This window comes from Ursus maritimus, unplaced genomic scaffold (assembly GCF_017311325.1).
Source record: "Ursus maritimus isolate PB19 unplaced genomic scaffold, ASM1731132v1 scaffold_6, whole genome shotgun sequence".
Taxonomy (NCBI): domain Eukaryota; kingdom Metazoa; phylum Chordata; class Mammalia; order Carnivora; family Ursidae; genus Ursus; species Ursus maritimus.
Genome location: NW_024426774.1, coordinates 43021899 through 43046331, shown reverse-complemented (window position 1 = coordinate 43046331; position 24433 = coordinate 43021899). Strand labels below are relative to the sequence as shown.

The 24433-nt window shown below is 39.8% G+C and overlaps 1 protein-coding gene across 4 annotated transcripts in view; it reads left to right on the top strand.

The window, feature by feature from the left end:
- CTNNA2 (catenin alpha 2) overlaps positions 1-24433 on the top strand; it is a 952920-nt gene that overhangs the window by 189369 nt on the left and 739118 nt on the right. For all 4 annotated transcript variants that reach the window (XM_008700056.2, XM_008700055.2, XM_008700054.2 and 1 more), the window contains exon 3: positions 12720-12886. In XM_008700056.2, coding sequence (XP_008698278.1) covers positions 12720-12886 — 167 coding nt within the window. The remainder of the gene's footprint in view (positions 1-12719; positions 12887-24433) is intronic.

Genomic DNA, 24433 nt, shown 5'->3' with positions numbered 1-24433 from the left:
CTCCAACTTTTCCTTTAAACTCCTTTTGGTGAGAAGAGCCGATTGCTCTTCAGTATAGGGATTGAAAATGAACTTTCCTTCATTGTTCAAAACCAGTTCCCATATATCCGTTGACAACTCTCAGCAGTGCCCCAAGGCAATTACTGCTTAGTCTTTCCATCTAGTAATATGTAAGTGATGCAAGAATTAACCAACCATGTGCATTTGCTTTAAAAGTCCATGTTAGTGTATTAATCCTTATTATGCTGTCACACAGAGTAGAATACTAACCTCAGCATGAACAGAATAGTCTCTCCCTACAGGTAGACCTCCATGGGAGGTTGAATTATACTCCCAGTATGAGTTCACTAATTTGTAGTGAGAAATATTTTCCTGAGGGACTCTGCATCTTCATTTACTGGCGAGTGTGTACAGTGCAATTTTCAAGACATTTATCACGATTCTTCTGCTTTTACTTTAAAAGAAATTAACACTAAGAAGCTCAGAATGCCCCCCCCCCCCACTTTGCCCAGGAGCAGCCTTCACAAGGCAGAAAAAATTTGAGATTGGCAAGAGCATCTGAGAATGGCTCCAGTTATTAACACACCAGAGAGTGTCCAAAAAGTCTGGAAATGCAGTGAAAAGTATATTTATTCTACGTTTTTTTTTTCCAGTTTAACAATTGAATTCTTGCTTTAAATTTTATATACTTCATAAGAAATAGTGTCTGGAGGGGCACCTGGGTGGTTCAGTTGGTTAAGCATCTGACTCTTAATTTTGGCTCAAGTCATGATCTCAGAGTCCTGGGATTGAGCCCCGCATTGGCCTCCATGCTCAGTGGGGAGTCTGCTTGAGATTCTCTCTCTCTCTCCCCCTCTGCCCCTCCCCCTACTCAAGTGTACATGCACCCTCTTTCTCTCTCAAATAAATAAATGTTAAAAAAAATAGTGGCTGGAGGTTGAAGAAAAAGTATTGAGCATATTATTTGAAAAATATAACTAGCATACTTAAAAAAATGCCCTATAAATAAAAAATCATTTTAAAAAAATGCCCTATATTTCCTTTCGTTTTGCATACCCTACATTATTTTGACTAAGTTGGTGGATCTTGTTTCCAGTGGAAGGAGAGAAAAGATTAAAATTTCACTGACTTCCTATAATCTTCATTCTTTCATTTCTCTCTCTACTATATCCTACAGTTTCATGAAACTGATATGATAAGATGGGGTTTCTTTCCTTTGCAAATCTTAGTCGAAAACTGAATCAGCCCAGGAGAAAGGAGTTTTAAACCCCTCAAGCCCACTTTTTGTTTAGGGCTTGATGTTAAGAGTTAAAAAGGCCCTGAAATCTTACTGTTGACCCAGCCTGCTCAATCTGGGGACAGTGAATTAATTAATGATGACGAATGCATTTATCCGAGTCATTCTCATCTACACTCTTTGTTCTTTAGTGCTCTAGCAGGGATTTGGGGGAGGACACTGGCAGTGAGTGGCTGGTCTCTGCCAGCTCTTAGATTTTAGGGCTAAAAGCTACGCATTGGAGGGATAGAGAAAGAAAAACTTAATTTCTCTCTCACACATATAGATAGATACATGGATGGGTAGATGGGTGGATGGATGGAGAGACAGGTAGACAGACATACAGAAGCATCGATATATATGCACATACACAAGTACTTTTTGGCCATCTTTACTTATTATTATAGTTGACTAAGCATCCTCTATACACTCACGTTTCCCAACTCCCTAAAATGAAGCTTCTTCTTTCTTGTATTTTCAGATGCCCACTCAGTGGGCATTTTTCTGCAGATGTTATACAGATGATCCTTGTTAGTTCAGAAAAAAATCAGATTGCAAGTAAGTAGAGGGCAGGAATTGTGATTTCATCTTGAATATCTAGAAACCTGGCAAGTGCCTACCACAGAGCAGGTACTGAATAAATGTTTGTTAAATGAATAAAAAAGATGAATGAAATGATATATAATTCTTTGTATACTTTGTACACAAACACACATTTACAGGTATAATCATATAATCAACCCTGCCAACTAAGGCAGTATGGACAGGACTGTCACATTCCTCTATCTAGTCCCCCAAACTTCCCTCACCCTTAAGGCTGCATGCCACCCTGTTGGATGTGTTATAACCTTATTTCACTTACTTTAAAAAAGTACTTTTGAGTTGGAAAGAGAGAAGTCTGTCTGAGACCGCTATGACCTTAGTGACAAGCTATTGATCACAGAAGTGAAGAAAGCTTTGATTAGCACATTTTGGCAATTTGTTTTTTGTTTTGTTTGGGGGTTTTGGGGTTTTTTTTTTTTTGGATTTAAGATTTTGAGTTACTTTAAATCAATTTTGTTCATTACCTATTGCTGGATCCTGCTGAACAAATATATTTTTGTTAAGGGTGTTTTATTACCATTGATAGACTGATGTTGATTTAGATGTGGCTTCTTCCTTGAGCCCTCTTAATATAGGAACCAGAATGATGGTGACATGGGTGCCTCCTGTCAGTTTAGTAAAGAAGACTCATGGCTACAACCACATTTGACAGACTGCCATGTCTCTGTGATGACTGGAGAATCAATGGCAGTTCAGCAATTAAAGCAAAGACTGCTGTTTAAATCCTAGAATCTGATTATTCTGTTTTTTCATCTGCAAACCAGTGAAGACAATCAGTTTTCTTCGTGTTGTATTTTAAAATATATTTTAATTGAGCTTTAATTTTATAGCAGATTTAAAATTTATAGTTTTTATTTTTTACCAGATTCATAATACCAGCTACTTGGAACCTTGTTTGTTTGGCTTCTAATTTGGAAATGCGTGCTAGTTTTCTATCCTTAATCTACTTTTCTCATTATGAGGATTGTTCCCGTGCTTTGTTTAGCCAGAGACTACTTTAGAAAAGTGAAGTTGGTTTGTTATTTGACAGTACAGCAATTTAAGCATAGTTTATTTTTCCGTAGCCTGTAAGATACAAATTATATAATGTGCCTTTTTTATACTTCCCATTTGCTTTTCTTTGTGTTTATATTTTAGCTGATATGAAATCAGTGATGCAAGTATTATTTAATTGTACTAATGACAATTTTGAGGTACCTCAAAATTGAAACTGGAAACTTAAAGATATATTTGCACATAAGCATAGTATCAAGACATCCAAAGTGGTATAAAAAGGCTTAAATTATATGGACTAACCTGAGGATGTGAATTTTTGAAACCCTATGAAAAACAGAATGCTTCTAAAGAAATATACCACAGTAGTAAATTGCAGTGAATCCAAACTCAGAGTCAAGAGATCCAGCTACTGGTCTGGACTCTGCCCCGAGAGCACTGTGTGACCTTGAGCAAGCCATTAAGTTTCTCGAGGCTTGTCTTCTTCCCTCTGAAATTGATGAGTTGGGCTCCACCAATGAACTTATATTCAGTATCTTTCAAATATATGTAGTAATTCAGATCCCGAAATATGTCAGAGTGACTAGTTATCAATTATTATCTTTCTTACTGTTTTTACAACTTGCCAAAAACCAGGTTTATCTCCTCCAAAGCTGATTGGCAACACCTTTCATGCTTACATTATTAATTTGCTTAAAAGGTCATGTACAAACAAATTATCCTGACTTGAATGACTAGTTAGTAGGTATTTAACATTTGGAAAACTGTGGGGAGTTGTTTGTTCATTTATTTATGTTAGTTGTTCTTTTCGTAATCTGAATGCAGCATTAGTTCTTGGGCAAGGGCTGATGAATGTTTGTTTTGACATTTCCTTTCTCTTTAAAGGACATTTAAAAATTTTTTTCTTAAGCTCTCTCCTACTGAGGAGGGGGTTATATTTTTATGTGCAGTTCAGAAGAACGTATCAAAGACCAAGTAGTTGAAAAATAATTTTAATAATTAGAGTGGTTCTCAAATTGGATGTCTTCTTAGGGAAGCAGAGGGGTTTCTGTCCTAGAGGTCACACCTGGATTTTGCATCTGCTGAGATTTAAACTGCATCATGTCCTCTAAGGTATTCTTAAAATCTGGTATTTGGACATTAAATCCTTCCCTTCACCTCCTCAGTCTACAGTTCCTTACACAGCATCTTAATTAGCAAGAAGAAACAGAAATGTCCTCTACATTTGCATGTTGAAATGTGGAGCATGCTGGCATTTTTGATGGTCATGATATCTCTGCTGTCCAGTCTAGATGCCAGTTATGGTATTCCTTCTTTCCCTATCACACTGAAGGCTTTTGAAATCACAGTTCAACTACCCGGTACTATATCAGCCTATTGACATTTCAGTGGGTTTTGATTTGTGGTCATGGTTGTAAGAGAATAAAGACACTGATCAATAGAACCATTTATTGACTTAAGAATATAAATAAGTCCACAATATGCTTTTTATACAGACACTTGCATTACATATACAGGGTTATTGAAATTTTGGTCTTACACAAAAAATAATTTATTAGCTGCTTATTTGCTTTACCAACCAACTTACAAGAGGGGCTCTTTAATTGTATATTTGATATAGTACACTTATTTTAGAAACATTGTACAGTGAAATTTACATGTTCATCAATTTCTTTTCCCTTTGTTTTATAAAAATATCAGGTGATACTGGGTTCAATACTGATCCTCCATACTCCATTTTTCTCTTAAGCTTAACACATCACTGTTTAATGTTTCCAAGTTTATGGTCTTTCACTGCCTTTGAGCCCAAGACATTAATCGCATTTTTGTGGAATATGGCTCTTGCTATACTTAACAGGTCCTTGCAAAGGTCTCATTTGTGAAGTGTGCCATATTGTAGCATGATAATCTTTCTGGCTACAACAATGCAAAATTACCCTATACCCTCTCCTCCCAACCCAGGAAAAGGCTACAGCTGAAATAATTAAAATCTATATGCTTAATGATCTGTGCCTTCTGCAGGGTGGCACATTACTGTCTCTAACAATGTTTAATAGCTCATAGCATTCAATACACTTAATCATGAATTACTGGCATTTGTAGTACTTTTGCATACAGAACATATCTTGATGGGGGAAAATTGCTTTGAAACAGACTCAGTTCCCCACCATGAAAAAAAAAAACGCTGGGCCAGACGGAATGCGGATGCATGGTTGTCTTTGGAGCTGTTCTGGCCACTGAGGCAGGACTGTAACAAGGCCATGTGGTTATTTCAGATTTTGTTAGGTGAGAAAGAAGTTTCAGTTTGCTTGGGTCACACTACCCTTTCTTGGTCTCCCAACCACTTTGGGGTTATCCCTGATTAGAATGTCACTTAGCTGGGAAGCTGGCCCCACCCAGCCACCTGACCTCCCACAGGTCAATCGCCACTTAGTTTTTGTGTCTTTATATGGAAAGTAAGAGTGAGGTGCTAGACAAGCATAAAGAGGTCCTACCCAGATCAGAAATCCTCCAGTCTCACAATAGTTCAGGGACAATGGAACCATCAGCCTTCTGTCATTTTCCATGTAATTTCTTGTTTGCTCAGAGTTGCTTGGAAAAACAAAGAAAGATAAAAAGCCCAGAGTCCACTACCTTTGGTAGAATGATAAAGGAACAAGCAGAATTCCCATTTTATAGTAATTACATGGTTTTAATGTAGTTTGCACGGTACCTACTTTTTATGTATATAAATATTATTCATGTTAATTTTAATTATTTAATATTATAATTAACTGTATTAATATACATTACATGCATAATAATATAACATGTATGCATATATTGTGTTTAATATTGTAATTAATTATATATTAGTTATTAATATACTGTATAATTATTATTAATTATATGTGATTGTAGCATATAGCATCATATAGCATCTAAATATATTCTATATTTAGATGCATATAAGGCTTTGTTTGCATATTTAGGCCAAAATTATTTTGCTTCTGGTAACAGAAGGACATGAACTGTGCCAGCACTTCTATAGATGCTCGGTGCTGGAAGTGACAGGATCTGCAGGAGGTAGCTTATTTTAATGCAGAATTTGCTTGAGAAGATACATGATTTCATCATCTCTGAGTCTCAGTGAAAAATTCTGATTGTCGACCTTTCCTCCTAATCACGGATTTGAGTCATAACCACCCTGGGGTGAAATGCACACATTCCTCTCTCAAGTTCTTGATTGTTTCCAAAAAAGTTTTAAGACTTTTTTCCCTGTTGATAGCAAATGCTCACGTGGGCAAAACAAAGGAGAAGCAAAGGTGTTGCAACCTCCACTCTCCCCTGCCTCTCTCAAACCTTACAGCTTCCCTGCTGCGGGCTGAGCTCACAAGACCGACTTGGGGGGAAAGTGGAAGAAAATATTCATATTATGTCCCTGATAAATTCACAGCATTCAGGATTTTGTCCTTTCTTCTTGCTTCAGCAGCAGTTGGATATGTTTTGTTTATTTATTTAAAGACTTATTTATTTGAGAGAGAGAGAGACAGGGAAAAAGAGTGGGCATGTGAGCTGAGGGAGGAAGAGAGAGAACCTCAAGCCAACTTCCTGCTGAGCACAGAGCCCAACTCAGAGCTTGATCTCAAGACCCTGAGATCATGACCTGAGCCAAAATCAAGAGTCAGGTGTTTAACCGACTGAGCTACCCAGGGCCCCCAGGATATTTTTTAAAACATAAAGTGCCAGGCCTGCTGTCCTTTGCCCAACATTCATTGAGTAACTCTACCCTGTCAAATATAGGTTAAGTGCTAGGAATAAAGAAATAAATTTGCTACAATTATGTTTTGTATCCTAAGCTTATAGTCTTGGCAAAGGGCTGAAGACTCAAATGTGTGCAGCATAGGCAGTCAAAAATCAGTCCCAAGAAGAGACAATAGGGAGTGGTAGAGCCTGGAAATAATTGGAGGAATGTCTTTATTTAGTTCTTCCTCTCCTCCTCCCTCCATCCTTTTCCTTCCTTTCTTCTTCATAATACTCTGCTAACTAAATAAAATAGTGTACTAATCCTCAACTCCTAATACAGATCCAGAGGAAATATGTAAACAAATAATTTTAATACAGTAAGTAGAATCTTAAAAGTTACTCCTTTTTTTTAAATGATTTTTTATTATATTATGTTAGTCACCACACAGTACATCCCTAGTTTTTGATATAAAGTTCCATGATTCATTACTTGCGTATAACACCCAGTGCACCATGCAATACGTTCCCTCCTTACTACCCATCACCGGTCTATCCCATTCCCCCACCCCCCTCCCCTCTGAGGCCCTCAGTTTAAAAGTTACTTCTGAATCACAGTTGTTAATAGCACAGACCCTAGAGCCACCATGGCTTTGAATGCTGGCTCCACCATTCACCAGCTGTTTGACCTGAGGCAAGTAATCTTCCTTTGCTCTCTTCAGTTCCCTCAGGTGTAAATGGTGACAATGCAAGTATTTACTTCATCAGGTTCTCTTGAGCAGTAATTGAGTTATAATGTATAAAGCTCTTCAAACAGAACGTGGCACACCATGAGCTCTAAATAGACTGTTCTTAGTAGGAAAGAGAGAAGACAGCACATGTTATGATATTAAGTCTGAATAGACACAACCTGATAAAATCTTAAAATGGAAGGAATCCTGAGTCACCTTGTGGGCACCATCTACTTGCTGCTGGAATAAGCCCAGAAGAGACTATTCCTCAGTGTTTACTCATGCAGTTAGTTCAGCTCATCCTTTCCTGTACACCAGCCAACTCTGGATAATTTTATCAAGGGAGTGCTCACTTTTGTCTTCAAAAAAGGAGCCAAGAGACATAGTGTAAAGTGTCAGGATCTCCTCTGGTAACCTTGTAACTTCCATGGTGTTCTCTACACTGACTGTTCCTGGTGTTTGTATTTGTTCGTTTGTTTTGTTTGTTTTTTAAATTGGAAGATCTAATTGGCTTTATTAAGCAATTCATGAATTGGGCAGCATCCCATTTAGCAAATAGAGAAATGCTCCTCACATTGACCATTCAATTTAGCATTTCATTTGCTTTATCTCAAATGAAGATATATATTTCCCACCATGCTTCAAAAATGAGCTAACCACAGCAGTAAGTGGTTTTTTACCATTGCATTTCTTTACAAATTCTACAATGTAATCAAAATGATAAAACATTCAGAAGATGTGCACCGTCCACTCAATTATTTAAAAATTCTGTTGTGTCTCTTCTTTCGCTGTCTCTGTGTGTGGCTCAATGGGGATGTACAGTTTGGGGGACAGAACTAGCCAAGAATTTTTGAAGCAGTGGTCAGGTACTAGACCTCACTAATCTTCTCTTAAAATATATTGCATTTTCTTCACTGCTGTAGAGGATCCATTTCTCAGGATCTTTTAAGATTTGTACCTCAAGGAAAATATGTGTGAAAAATGTTCTGAGGCAGCCTAGGTTATTGTGAAAAGGGAACAAGTCATAGCTAAGAGGGTTAGAACTTTTTGCTCTTTATCTCTCGTTTTCTCTAGGAAGTCTACAATGGGAAAATATCAAGAACTGAACCATCACTATGTGCCAGGTACTTTATGCAATTAGACAAAAATCTACGTAGTTAAGGAGAATTTAAATAACTAGACAAAAGAGAATATGCAGTTTTATATATTATATAGGATAACTGCTGGTTAAACACATAGACATAGAGAACTTTCTGGAAGACAGCTTAACACTCTCTGAACCTAGCTTTTCATCATTCCCTTTTCCGCCACTTCTCACAGTTTTCCCATAGTTTGTTTCTCAAGTATTGAAACACAGCTTCTGTTGCATGCAGGCTCGCCCTTCAAAGGATGTACCACATGGTATTCATGCTATTTTGGTTCATAATCTGCTTCTGAAATGACTTTTCTACTCCTGATACTCTGTCCTCTGCATGTTATCCCTCTCTTCTATGTATTATTACCATCCTGCGTTATTCCGCATTTGAGTTGATATTACCTCAAGCTTTTGCACAATTATCTGTCCATCCCCCAGTGCCGCCTCGGTAGCACAAGAACCAGAACAAGCACCAGTCTGAAAGCCAAGCACTGGAACCGTTTGGGAGGGGAGTCATTTTCTGCCTTAAAACAATAAATATTTTTATTGGGCAGCTGTTTTCTTGCTTCTAAATTATTGTGTATGCAGGAGTGGAATCAACCAACAAAAAGCACTTCCAAACCTTTAACCAAGAGTTCATGAGCTATCTTGTCATGGAGAGGACCACAGTGATGGTGGTAGCAGTAATATTAATGACAGTAATGAGTAAGCCTCCAGTAGGGGTAAAGCCTTGTGCTGGGTGCTTTGACTGCATCACCTCTAACCTTTAACCCTAATGGCAGTCCTCATTATTTTGGCCCCTGTTTTGCAGTTGAGGTGACTGAAACACAAAACTTGAATAATCACTGAGTCTAATTTTTGGTAATGGTTGGGGTGGAGTCAGGGTAATGATCCTAGATCTTTGTGATTTTGAAGATTACTTATCTTTTAATCTATGACTTATATACCTCTATATAGTTTTTAGAACAGTACTTATATAATAAACCTTTATATAAAAGCACTGTGTGCATATTAATTGCTATTATTTCCCTTTGGTCACTTATTTGGAGATATTAATTCTTCTTCTTTCCAGAAGGTGGTAAGTGCCTTGAGGAGACCCAAAACTTTACTATGGATGACCTGCTCTGAGCTTAGGTCCATATCAAGTAATTGAGATTGAACACAATGGTGTATATATAAAAGAAACAGGAAGATCTATTATCCCCTCTTCATTGATCCCTTCCATCTCCTACACATGCATGCTGTTTCTTAGCTAAATATTTTACTCTTACAGAAAAAGCAGTTCCCTGGGAAAATAGCTAATTTTATCCTGATAAACTCGCTTATCATTGCATAATATAGATTTCCATTTTAATTCAGTAATCTTAAAACTACAGGGATATAAAATGCATTAAAGTTGTAGTTGACTTCAGATTGCTTTTCCTTTAAAATCTTTAACAACATGAAATCATTTGTACCTGCTTAAAATGAGTTTTTAGTTGTAATTTAAATTGAATTAAATCATCTTCTATTTATCTAAAAATAATCTCAGAATTTAGCATGAGATTTCCATTTGAGAGTCACATTTTCTCATGTGGGTCTCTCTCCTTTTCTCAATCTCTATCCTCCTCCCCGCCCCTCCCCTCTCACAAACATCTCCAGAGTTCCTTTCTGGGGTGCCTGTGTGGGGGCCCCAGGTTGATGAGCTCCACCTGACAGTTCTATGCTGCTGTGTGTTACTCCTAACTTTAAAGCAGTATTGCTGCCTGAATGGCCAGCATCTGGATTAAGTGGCGTTATACTGACCTTTTATATAAAAACCTGACCTTGAATATTAGTTTGATTAGGCATGGTATGGTTCCTCCATGTGCTGAGGGGTGCAACTGAGCTCACCTCCTAAGGCCCTTTGCTTACAGAGTAGCCCTACCTGAGTGACCTACTGTTACTATGGCTCGTATACCAATTTAACTTGCAGAATTTGGGATCAACCATGTAGCTCACTGGGTTTATATGTAGAGTAAATCTCCCCTTTCCTTGACTAAGTAGATTCATTCCAGCAGCAGCTGCTCCACCCATTAATACCATATGCAGATATGTCCATCTTTAGCTGTGGTGACCTTCTCAATATTTCATTTAATTCACCTACCATTGTGAATGTTCTTTCCCATTGCACTATGCAGAGTGAGAATGAGATCGTCTTCTCCCCACAGCACGGATATCTGACAACGAGTCCTTTTTTTCCAGAGCTCGGGGGATGGGGAAGAGATTTATGTAATCCTGTAGCAAGGGTGGGACACCTGGATTAAATATGTATTTCCTAATTGCCAACCTCTACCCTAAACTTTATATAGTCCTGAAGGGCCAGACATCTTGGAGATTCACCTATGTGCCAGTATGGTTATGAATTGTTATATATTTCTCCCATGTTGTTGTATATCAAGCTATTTGTTTGTGTCTAGGCATTGGGACTAAGCTGGTCGGCTATACAATATGCTTATTGTAGATGGTAGCTTCTTTTAAAAATCTAACAGTGCAATACATTTCCTGACACACCTTCATTTTCCAAGCATGAAAAATATCTCTCCGAGGGTTTAAATAACTGTAACATTGAGTGAATTACATTATATTCTGATCTGCTTGTGAAATGCTAAGAGGTATTTTTTTTTTTTTCCTCTTGTAGCTTAGGATAAATTAGAGGAAGCACAGTCTTTCAATGATATAATTGACGTTATTTAAATGGGCTAGGTTTTGATTAACAGATGAGAAATAATCATTTCTATAAATAAAATATTGAATGAATTGTTTTACCCTAAATTAAATAATTGGTCATATTAACTTCTATTCTGCAAGTTTACTGACAAAGCTTTTATTGCTTCTGTATATGCTCTGCTGTGTGAGGCTTCATTACGCTGCTTCCCAGGCCCTTCTACCCCCAGGAGCTACCCAGTCCCCTGAAAGGGGACCTGTGTCATCCTAGTCAGCAATCCCCTTTGCTTCCCACTTCTGGTTTTTTTTGTACTAATACTTAATATTCACCAACCACTCACCTTCTCTCCGGTCTTCACCTCTTATCAGTCCCTAAATCCAGTCTTTCTCTAATACAGATCTCACTAATATTCCCTTCCTTTCTGTATCCTGTTTCTATTTCCCTGGTCCATCCAGGCCCTCATTATTGCTTCTCTCAGACTCTCATGCATTTGCCCTAATAACTACTGTCTCTGCCCTAAGCTTGTCTCCTTCAGTTTATTTTATGCAATGTAGCCAAAATAAAAATCTATTAATGTTACTTCTCTCCCTGCTGAGGAGCCAGTTCAGATCTCTTTCATGGCTTCCCAAACACCACCACCTCTCCTTTGTACCCCTTCCTCACTGTGCCTCCCATGTGACTATGGTTCCTCCCACTCAGTATCCTTCTCCAGCGTTCAGAGCCTTGCACGGTGCTCATGCTGCCAAGGGTGCTCTTCCTGCCACCGTCTTTCTGGTGAACACCTCTTCGTTCTTCAACGCCCATCAAAGTTGACGGCTTCTCCCAGCCTCACACTAAATAAGTAAATCACTCCCCCTTCTTTGTCTACATCCTGAATCGTATGTGTATTGTGGTATATAGTCATACATATTATGAGTACGTATTTACATCATGTTTCCTTGTTAGATTGTGAACTCCTTGAGACCAGGGTGCCCTCAGTCACCTTTGTAATTCCGGAGCTTAATAATATCTGACATAGTATGGGTTTGTTGAATTGGTTCAATTCTATATTAGAGAATATCTTCTTAGCAAAGTATCAAAACTCTGCATTTGGGGTATCTCTATGGTCTATTATTGTCTGATTAGTTCAATTAAGAATACAGTGTTAATGGGGCCAGGGTTTTAGTTTCATTCCTCTGTGGAGCAGTTAACATTGTACCTCAACTGTCAGTAAGCTCAACTAGCTGCCTAGTAAATCCCATTGGTTCCAAGGGAGATGGAGAGTGAGAACGATTAAGGTCAGGGCAAATTCATCTCAACTATCAGACAAATTGAATTGAATATATTCCTTATTGATGTTTAAAGCACAATTTCACACTTCTGTGTGAAATGAACACCTTATTTTGTCCACAGCCCCTGTCTAATGTGCACTGATGCATTTGACTTGAAAGGTGGGCTGTGATGGAGGTGGCAGGAGGACCTCCTGTTCATGGCGGGTTTTGCAATAGGAACAATCATCATCCATCCACAGATCTTTATGATTGCTAGCCTCTGAGCTTCCTGTCTACCCACACGCCTGTCTTTGTCTTGCAGGTGAGACAATGCGCATCGCCTCTTCAGAGTTTGCTGATGACCCGTGCTCATCGGTGAAGCGTGGCACCATGGTGCGGGCGGCAAGGGCTTTGCTTTCAGCTGTAACACGCTTACTCATCCTGGCGGACATGGCGGATGTCATGAGACTTTTATCTCATCTGAAAATTGTACGTATGTGGAAGTTATCAAAACTTGCTTTATAGGGGTTGCAATACTGACCCTGTATTCTGGAGCTCGGACCTGCACTAATGATGTTTCACTGCTCACCGGCTCGCTTACTCACCGAAATGGTATTACCCCCAATTTTTCTAATACTAAAATTATATTCAATAATTTACTCAGAAAGTTGTAGTGGATTCACTTGAGTTTGGATCCCCCCCCCTTACTTCTTGGAGTGCAAAACAGTATATTCTTTTAGCCTGCAGAGGCTGGGCATGGTGTACCTGCCTTAGTCCTATCTTGAGATTCAGATTAGAGCTGGTCCATGTGGTAATTCAGAGGAGGTCAGCTCTTCTGGTTAGCTGGCCAAATGACCACCTATGCCCACCTTAATAAGGATCATGTGCTAAATTACATTTCGTTACCTGCTCCAGACTTGCACTTTCATAGAATTATGGACTTTGAACGTACCTTAGGCTTGCAATAAAGAGCCCTATATACCCATCTCATGGCTAAGGACAATCTTGTTGCACCAACCCTGGCATCTAACATAACTGGGCACTTACATGTCCCACTAACCCATAGACTCCTATTATAAGTACCTCACTTGTCCTAGTTCCTTGGTTTCTTTCAGCTCTTTTGTTTCCTAATGGAATTGGATCCCTACCCTAAGTCACAAATTTTACTGGACCAGGGGCCAAGGCACCCTTTGCAGTTCTTGACAACTAGGCCTCTCTCTGTTTTTCTAGTTGCTGACTGGCATCAGTCCTCTGAACTAAGTCCTCTGAACTATGATGTAACTCAATTGCTTAAGAATATGGCTTCTGCCTAGAGAGTTTCTATTCCATGCCCTCAGTGAATTTCATTCCTGGACATTTGACACCAATCTCGGACTGATCTCAGGGTCCTTAGATGAGGAATGTGAACCATGGGTTTTCTTTTTTTTGGGAATCAACCTATTGCTGGTTTCGTTCCCCTAGCTGTGGCCATTACTGGCTTATTTTCCCTATTATGCAACGCTCGAGGTCTTACTTTCTTTGTCAGTGAAATGAACAGTCAGGGGGCAAGTGAGATAAGGAAATGAGTAATGAGTGCCCACTCTCACCTCACCTTCCATCTCGATTTGTTCTATTGGGGAATTCAAGAAATTTATAAAACAACAAGTGGTTCTCTGTCAAAAAGGCTTGGGTAGCACCTGAGCTGGCCCCAATAAAAAAGCCATGATTCTAAGTTGTGTATAAACTCCTTGATATTATTAAACCTCTCCACTTCCAACACATGCAGCGTGAGTTCCATGGTCAGATGCCACAGAGCAGGGTGCAGCTCTTCTTGGTTTCTGTAAGGGCACGTGAGGAGCCAAGGGCACAAAGCAGAACCTGCTTGGGAGTTTCCTCTCAGATTTTTCTGAGAACAGGCCTGGAAAATCCAGGAAAGGCTCTTGCGGTTTGGATGAGGTGAGCAGTATGGGAGAGACTTTACCTATTTCAGAGGTTATCAAGGGAAATAGTAAAACGTTATGATTTGCTATAGTATTGACTCATACATGACACATATATGATTCCAGGATTTAGCTACTGGAATAAGATTAACTTTAATATTGGTTTGATGTCCACTTGCCAACCTGTGTCGTCATCCACCACATAACCTCCTTACATATCAGATGCTTTATCTGTTAATATGGGACTAATGGCAGTATAGCCCTCAGGGTTGTGAGAGATTTAAAATGGGTGCAATTCCTATGCAGCATTTCTCACAGAGTTTGGTGCAAAGTAAGTGTGTGGTAAATGACAGCCATGTTGCTATTTTCAGATCCCTGGAACCCGTTGACTGCACTGGTGGCTGTCATTCCCGAGGTTTCAAGTGTTCTATATGCATCTTTTAAGCAAACAAATTACTTTGTTCTCTAGTGTGTGGGAGAAGTAGTTTTGTTATCTTTCCCTTACATCATGCTTAGTCTTCAAAGGCCACATTCTCAGAAAGATCTTTCCCCAGATGGACAATCTTCCTTTCCCAGGGGAGAAAGGACTGAACCTAAAGAAATTAACTTTACATCCCATATGTTATTGTGTGGTGCCACGGAAGGCCCCTTTCAGCCATTCCTATTTAGTGATGACAGGCTGACTCTTCTCCCCGAGCTGCCCACGAGCAGAGAGGGCTCCCCGTGAGTCCAGGATGCCATGTGAGGTGCAACACCGTTCCCGCCTGTAATCCTGCCTTTCTACCCACTTGTTTTGACCACTGCTGTCAACTGATCATATCACCGCGGCCCGCCATTCTGGGGAGTCAATTGTATTCTCTTCCCGACACAGCAGATTAAGGGAAGTTTAAAAAAAAAAAAAAAAGGGTTTAGCACAAAATCACGGAAAGGTCAACCCAGCAATATTAAGTAGTCCTGTCAGACTGTCAGTAGTAGAATTAAAAATGATCGTAGACTAAATAACACATTTGTTCTGCCTGGAGCGCAGGCTCTGTGGAGAGCAGCAGCGGTGGGATGTTGCCCTCTTGTGGAGCGAGTAGGAACTGCAGTGCCCGGGCGGCCACTGCGCTCAGGCTGTGGCCGGTCTCACACTGTGGGTTCAGGTCAGTCAGGCTTTCATATCATGGGGCTATTGCTCCGCGCACCCCCTCAGAAAAAAACGCCCACAGTGTGTCAACAAGCCATTACAAATGAACATGGTATATAATTCTGCTTTAGCTTTCCGTTCTTTTCCGTTGAAGTGCATTCTCTCATGAACAAGCAAGTGTCGTCTGCAAGCATGTTTGTCTTTAACTCATATGCAGAAATTATCCTTATGTGTTTGGATGGGGCAGGTTAGAAATGGTCATCTACACCTTTTTTAGGGCTTTTTCCAGATAAAAAATGGTGGTTTCCTTACCACAAACAAAAATTGGTAAGAAAAAAGAGTGACAGGTGATTTTCCATAAAAGTAGTGGTTCCGTGTTCTTTTGGTTCAGATGCTTGAGTAATACCCTCCATGAGTCTGCAGCGTCCTGCCGTGGTAACCTTTTTACGTTTAAGCATTATGCATTTTAGTTTTTATCTCTTAGGCCATATGCCAAATTTTTATTGCTCTTCTTTCCAGATAATGATTTTTTTCTCATTTCTGAATAACATACAGGAACACAGATGGAATTGCCTTATCAGAAACTTATATTCATGTTTTTCCATCAATAATTCACTGAATAGATGAAGGATAGTGAGTTTATTCTCCTGAAATACCTGCTTTCGTTCTCTGCCCTGCACCCCAATGAGTAATTGCCAGCAAATCAAGTAGTCAGGAGCAAATATAATTCACACTGTAAAAATGAGTAAAGAATTAGGGTATCTGTGGAGATGGTGTGAATTGGCATGGTATAGGTCTTTGCATCTGCTACCTTGAAATTATTTTCGGAAACTTATGTTTACATGACTGCTAAAGAGCTGTCTTTTCACGTGACATACAAATATTCTAGTTGCCCATATGAAGCTCCTTGTTTGGTTATGTAAGTATTTGTGTGGGCTTTAATGTTGAGCTCTTTTTTAAACATGTTAAGGATTCTCATGACTGCCAAAGGTTTTTGCTACTGTACTTGTTTTGAATTCAGGATGATAATGATGGAATAGTGGGTGACATATAGTTCAAAGGTGGGTTATCACCCAGGTGGAAATTTGATGTTCCTGAGCAGAGCTAAAGTAATCATTTGCACATCAGACATCATTAAAAAATACTGAATTATAATCACTTTCCTTGTTGAAGTTGCTGGTGAGTGATTCCCTAGCCAGTCATCTGATATATCCTGCAATCAGTTGACATTGTCAGTATGTTAGGTTGATATGTGGCATTTTAGACTTTTCAAGGAATCCTGCATTGCAATCGATTATCATGAAGAGGGATATTTATTTTCCTTAGACTCTGAGTTAATGTAATCAGAATGTATTGTCAATTCTTAGCATTGGCGATGGCATTACACACACAAACTCATCTTGACATGTATTTGTTAGAGAAAACCACCCCCTTTTTTCTATCCTCAGTGTAGGTCCTGGAATTACGATATTCTTGATCATCTCAGAATTTCTCTCTAGAAAGTGTGGAATGGCAAAATAGAAAAACAACAACCCCATAAGCAGTTTCCCAGAGAAGTCAGATTACTTTCAGAGCCATCAGGGGCCAGATCTAATGCTGCTATCCCCTTGCTTGGGAGGCATTGATGAGGCTGACTTTAATATTACCTGTGCTTTTTGTGACATTAGCCTAAAATAGTGTTGTGTGTCCTCAGTAATGGATTATTTCTCAATAGTTGCCTGTTTAGTCCTACAGCTCTAATGTAGCTCTGGTGTTTGGAGAACAGCAGTTAATTGATGTAAAATAGCCTTGTCTCTGATTATAAAGATAGAAAGTATTGCCCACGTTCTTAGCATGTCTTTTTTCTTAAAGATTTATTTGTTTGAGAAAGAAAGAGAGTGTGTGCGGGGGAAGGGCAGAGGGAAGGGAAGAGAAATCCTCAATCAGACTCCCCACTGAGCATGGAGCCAGATGCGGGGCTCAATCCCGAGACCCGAGATCATGACCTGAGCCGAGATCATGAGTCAGACACTTAACCGACTGAGCCACTCAGGTGCCCCTCAGCATATCTTTTCTGTCAGAGCTATCGTGGCATTAACTTCATATAGCTGGGTTGTTTGGAATTTATTTATGTATTCAGTTATCCTTTTAAGAAGTACTTATTGGATGCCTAGTCTATACAAGGCACTGTGCTTAGATAACTTTGAAGGTGAGTAAGTCTCAGCTCCTGCCTTCGAAACTTTATAGGCTACTGGGGGAGGCATTAAGAAAGAAAGCACTACATGTTGGGAAAATGTGCATATTGCTCTGATCTCACCTACAATAAAAATATAATTAGGATGTTTTCCACTTTAAATAACAGAAACCCAACTCAACTTGGTATTTTAAAAAGGGAATATATTGGCTCACCAAACTAAGAAGTCTAGAGGAAATTAGCTTTAGGCAAGGCTTGATCAAGGCACAAAAAATGTGACAAGAACCAGGTTCCTATCTCCTTTTCTTCATGAAGGACATTCTTCTCTGTAAGCCCTTTTCTCACAGTCTCAAGATAGCTGCTAACCATTCTCAAGTTTATACACTTCTAGACTAAAGATGGCAAGCAAAGGAAATTCTCTTCCCTAATAGCTCAGATAAAAGTTCCACAGTCTTGTTAGTCCTGTTGGCTTATGAGTTAGGTGCTTACCTCTGAGTTAATTATTTAGATGGGGAATGGGATATGCTGATTTTTAAAATTTGGTCAGCACTTAACTCCTTTCCCTCACCATTCCCCAAGCCAATGATGGGATCAGTGTTGGTCATGTAAGGATAATATGAGGAAGGGTGATGTGGCTGGGAGAAGGAGGTCTCAGGATTGGGTCTCATTATATTGAATGAGATTTGCCTTTCCCAAAACCAATATCTTGGATCAGATTTGAGAGGCTGGGGTCACAAGTTCAAGCCTAAGCTAGGGCCTAAAAGTTGAGGGTGACTGGAAAGAAGTTAGTCCCATCAGAAGAGTTGGGGGATGTATCATTCTGTGCAATAATGAGATTGAAACTACACATTAATTACAGCAGGGAGAGTTTAATATGGAAAAATTTTAACTGCAATAGCACATTAGAGTCATAAGGGACTGGGTAACAAGAAGAGAGCTCTAAGGACCATGGCAAATATTAGGAGCAGCTGCTACCCCAAGGACTCAGAGCACTTCAGGGAGACCCCCTACCACCACCCTGAGCCAGGGCCAAGATAGATTTTCGTACTTTGCTTTATAACAAGTCACTGAGGTGCCACCCAAGCTAATGGAACTTGCTGGAAATCTGCCCTTAGGGTGTCAAAGAAAAATGCTCATCAAGAGGGGTCTCACTGGGGGCATTCCACTATAGCATCATCCAGGGCAGACCATGCTAAGGGTAGCTGCTGGCCACCTGGTGCTGGAGAGGCTACCTCTGCTGCAGAACCTGTGGAGGGAGCATACCCGAACCAAGAAACAAGACCTTTTCCACCTTGGTTGCCACCCAGCACTCTCTAGTAATGAGGCTTAACATCAGGCCAAATGGGAAAGGAATAATATTTCAAGGGCCTAGCCATGTTTAGACAGAGTAGGCCAGTGTGTGAATTTGGATTTGATAACTAGCTCAGTGAAAGAGAATTTACTGAATAGCAAAAGGGATGCTCATTGCCTTAAGAAAGGAGATGGATTCAGGTCAGACAACAGACTTCAGCTACAGAGAACTTCACAAACCAAGGGAAAGAACAAAGGCATGAGAGTAAGAGGAGGGACTTGGGGTGTCCTCAATGTAATAATTGATTCTGTGTTGTTGGAGCGTAGAGGGCAAGGTGGAGAAAGGCGCTAACAGAGTTGGACAGGGAGACACATGTTCCTCAGAGAACGTGATGATTCGGTTGGACTCTACCTGTGGATTGTGGGGAGCCATCGAGTACGTCTAAGCATTGGAGTCAGATTCAAGATTTAGATAAATAATTCTGCTAGTGATGTGGAGAAAGAATTGGAAGAGGGGTGAGTCTAAATAAGGAGACAGATGAAGAGACCATTGAGATTATCCAGGCCAATGAATAAAAGAGGCTGGGCAAAGGCAATGGCAGTGTGTACTGTGAAAAGGAGGTTAGTTTTAAAGATTTTAAAAAGGTGGAATGGCTAGAACCCAGAGACTGATCAGATGGGACAGGTTCCTAGTGGATATTCATAATCAGCTGATCAATATAATCCAAAACCTTTATAAACCTATCTTTTTCTGGGAAGCTGATGCAGCAGAGCTGCGGAGTTGAAAGCATGAACTCCGGAGCAAACTACCTTAGTTTAGACCCAGGCTCTCACACTCACTTGCTGTGAGGCCTTTTTGGAAGCTTGCGTAACTGCTTTGACCTCAGTGTCTCCTCTGTAAAGTAAAAATAGGAAAACTATCAACTGCAAAGGGCTGTTTTCTGGGACAAAATTAGGTATATGTAAGCCATTTAGAACAGTGTCTGCTACATCTCATAAGTACTCGGTGACACTGAATAGTGTCATTTTTCTTGCACCAGCTGAAAATAACTTCGGAAATATAAGCTATATTACTGTTGTGCTTCATAAAACATGACACCTAAAGAATACATGACACTAGCATTTAATCATTCTTGCTTTCTGATGAAATCATTTTCTTGTTAACAAGAAAACAAAATTTAATCAGGAGGGGCAGCTTATCAAGGAAAGAGAATATTTAATCAAGAAGGCCAGCTTTAGAAGGCAGAGACATAAAATATAATGATGCTGGGATAACAGTGGTCAAACCAGAGTACATGGCTAAACAAGTAAAGTAATGAGAAGTACAATTTTACATCCACTCATGTATTTACTTGGCCAACTACTATTTCCAAGATATTTGAAAAAAAAAATTTTTTTTTAGGTAGGCTCCATGCCCAGCATGGAGCCCGTTGTGGGGCTTGAACTCACTACCCTGAGATCAAGACCTGAGCTGAGATCAAGAGTTAGAGGGCGCTTAACCAACTGAGCCACCCAGGTGCCCCCAAGATAAAATTTTTAATTTAGCCATAAAACCAGATCCTAATAATAGAGTTATATATGACTTACTGAATAGTTTCATCGATGTCACTTAAAATCCAATGAACTCGATATGCCTGGTAGGACCCTGGAATGAGGTCAGTCTGCCCCAGTGGAATTTAGGATTGTTATGCCAACGATTTATAGCCCTGGTATGGACGGTAAATGTTAGTGGGAGAACCAGATCACACAGTCTGGGAGGGGAGGGATCAGACTCTCAGTGCAGCACTACCCCCATCGCCATATGCGTGCCTGGCTCCTAGTAGCTGCTTAACAAGTACGGAATGACTGAATGAATTCACAGACTATTTTTTGTGTATGGAAGTAAATAAGTGAAATTCCAATCCAGAGAACTGGAGACAGATTTAAAGAGTTGATCTCAAACGATTTGACACAGCTGGAGGCTGGCAGGCAGGCCTGCTTTAGGAATGGGGGTCGAGGCTATTTTGAACAAGCTCTGTAAGACCAAGATTTTAAGAGTTTTAAGTGACAAGCTCTGAAAATAATATCTAAATCCACTAATGAAGGAAGAAGCTTTAATCTCTTTTCTAGCTCTTTGACTCTTTTTTTTAGCAATTTATTTTTATTTTGTTATAATAATTTTTTATTATGTCAGTCCCCATACAGTACATCCCTAGTTTATGATGTAAAGTTCCATGATTCATTACTTGTGTATAACACCCAGTGCACCATGCAATACGTGCCCTCCTTAATACCCATCCCATTCCCTCAACCCCCTCCCCTCTGAAGCCCTCAGTTTGTTTCCCAGAGTCCATAGTCTCTCATGGTTCATTCCCCCTTCTGTTTACCCCCCCTTTCTTGTTCCCTTTCTTCTCCTAATGTTCTTCCTACTTCTTATGTTCCATGAATGAGTGAAACCATATGATAATTGTCTTTCTCTGCTTGACTTATTTCACTTAGCATTATCTCCTCCAGTGCCGTCCATGTTGCAGCAAATGTTGAGAACTTGTTCTTTTTGATGGCTGAGTAATATTCCATTGTATATATGGACCACAACTTCTTAATCCAGTCATCTGTCGAAGGGCATCTCGGTTCCTCCCATGATTTAGCTATTGTGGATAATGCTACTATGAACATTGGGGTGCATATGGCCGTTCTCTTCACTACGTCTGTATCTTTGGGGTAAATACCCAGTAGTACAATTGCTGGATCATAGGGTAGCTCAATTTTTAACTAGTTAAGGGACCTCCACACTGTTTTCCAAAGTGGCTGTACTGACTTGCATTCCCACTAACAATGTAAGAGGGATCCCCTTTCTCCACATCCTCTCCAACATTTGTTGTTTCCTGCCTTGTCCATTTTTGCCATTCTAATTGGTGTAAGGTGGTATCTCAGTGTGGTTTTGATTTGAATTTCCCTGATGGCTAATGATTTTGAACATTTTTTCAAGTGTCTGTTAGCCATTTGTATGTCTTCATTGGAAAAGTGTCTGTTCATATCTTCTGACCATTTTTTGATTTGATTATTTGTTTCTCGTGTTTCGAGTTTGAAAAGTTCTTTGTAGATCTTGGATACCAGTCTTTTATCTGTAGTGTCATTTGCAAATATCTTCTCCCATTCTGTGGGCTGCCTCTTAGTTTTTTTGACTGTTTCTTTGGCTGTGCAGAAGCTTTTTATCTTGATGAAGTCCCACAAGAAACAACAATTGTTGGAGAGGATGTGGAGAAAGGGGATCCCTCCTACATTGTTGGTGGGAATGCAAGTTGGTACAGCCACTCTGGAAAACAGTGTGGAGGTCCCTTAAAAAGTTAAAAATTGAGCTACCCTATGATCCAGCCATTGCGCTACTGGGTGTTTACCCCAAAGATACAGACGTAGTGAAGAGAAGGGCCATATGCACCCCAATGTTTATAGCAGCAATGTCCACAATAGCTAAATCGTGGAAGGAGCCGAGATGCCCTTCAACAGATGACTGGATTAAGAAGTTGTGGTCCATATATACAATGGAATATTACTCAGCTGTCAGAAAGAACGAGTTCTCAACATTTGCTACAACATGGACGGCACTGGAGGAAATAATGCTAAGTGAAATAAGTCAAGCAGAGAAAGACAACTATCATATGATTTCTCTCATCTATGGAACATAAGAACTAGGATGATCGGTAGGGGAAGAAAGGGATAAAGAAAGGGGGGCTAATCAGAAGGGGGAATGAAACATGAGAGACTATGGACTCTGAGAAACAAACTGAGGGCCTCAGAGGGGAGGGGGGGGTGGGGGAATGGGATAGACCGGTGATGGGTAGTAAGGAGGGCACGTATTGCATGGTGCACTGGGTGTTATACACAACTAATGAATCATCAAGCCTTACATCGGAAACCGGGGATGTACTGTATGGTGACTAACATAATATAATAAAAAATCATTTAAAAAAAAAAAAGTTCTTGTTTCTTTGTCGATTTTCTGCTTAGGTGATCTGTCTATTGCTGATAGTGGAGTGTTGAGGTCCCCTACTATTAACGTATTTTAATCTATATGCCTCTTTATTCTGGTTAAGAGTTGGCTTGTGTATCTTGCTGCTTCCCTGTTGGGGGCATAGATATTTATAATTGTCATATCCACTTGTTGGATACATCCTTTCAGAATAATATAGTGTCCTTCTGTATCTCTAACTACAGTTGTTAGTTTAAAATCTAATCAGTCTGATATGAGACTTTCTACCCCAGCTTTCTTTTGAGGTCCATTGGCATGAAAAATGATTTTCCATCCCTTCACTTTCAGTCTGGATGTATCTTTAGGTTCAAGATGAGTCTCTTGTAGACAGCAAATGGATGGGTCATGTCTTTTTATCCAATCTGCAACCCTGTGATGTTTTGTGGGAGTATTTAGGCCATTCACATTGAGAGTGATTATTGAGAGATATGATTTTAATGATGTCATGTTGCCTGTAAAGTCTTTGTATAGATTGTAAATTTCTGTTCTGTATCACTCTTGGGGCCTTTTTACTTTTATAGAACCCCCCCTTAATATCTCCTGTAGGGCTGGTTTCGTGGTTATGAATTTGGTCAGTTTCTGCCAATCCTGGAAGGTCCTTATCTTTCCATCAATTCTGAATGACAGCCTTCTTGGATAAAGGATCCTTGGCTGCATGTTTTTCTTGGATAGAGCCTTAAAAATATCCTGCCAACCCTTCCTCTCATTCCAGGTCTGACGTTATTCTGATATTTTTGCCTCTGTATGTGAGAAATTTCTTTGCCCTGGCCACTTTCAATACTGTATCCTTGGATCTAATATTTGCGAATTGCAGTAAGACATGATGTGGTTGACCTTGGGAGGGGTCCTCTCTGCCTCTTGGACATGAATGCTTGTTTCCTTTGCTAGATAAGGGAAGTTTTCAGCTACAATTTGTTCAAATATCTCTTCTAGACCTCTCTCTTTCTCCACCCCCTCGGGGATGCCGATGATTCTGACATTGGAACGTTTCATTGAGTCAGTAATCTCCCGTAATCTACATTCTTGAGATTGGATTTTTTTGAGCCAAGTTTCTGTTTCAACGTTGTCTTCTACCATCCCATCCTTCAATTCACTAATTTGTTCTTCTGCCTCATTCACCCTGGCCGTCAGAGCATCTAGTTTTGCCTGCATTCGATTCATAGCATTTTTAATTTCTCCCAGATTCACTCTCATTTCCGCCTTTAGAGATTCTATATTCTCGTTAATATTTCATTAATATTTTTTTCAAGTCTACACATCATCTTGACCATTGTTACTCTGAACTCCATTTCTGATAATTTGGTTATATCCATATCCATCAGTTCTGTGGCAGAGGCCACAGACTCATTATTTTTTCATTGCTGGGGGGTATTTCTCCTTCTGGTCATTCTGATGAGGAGAAGTTGCAGGGTTGCCCAGAGCCCAAATTATTGACCAAGATCCAGGCAGTGTGCACTTGTTTTATAGGGACCTTAGGGATGTAAGCTTCTTGATTTTTTAGCCTGCCTTCTGGGGGAGG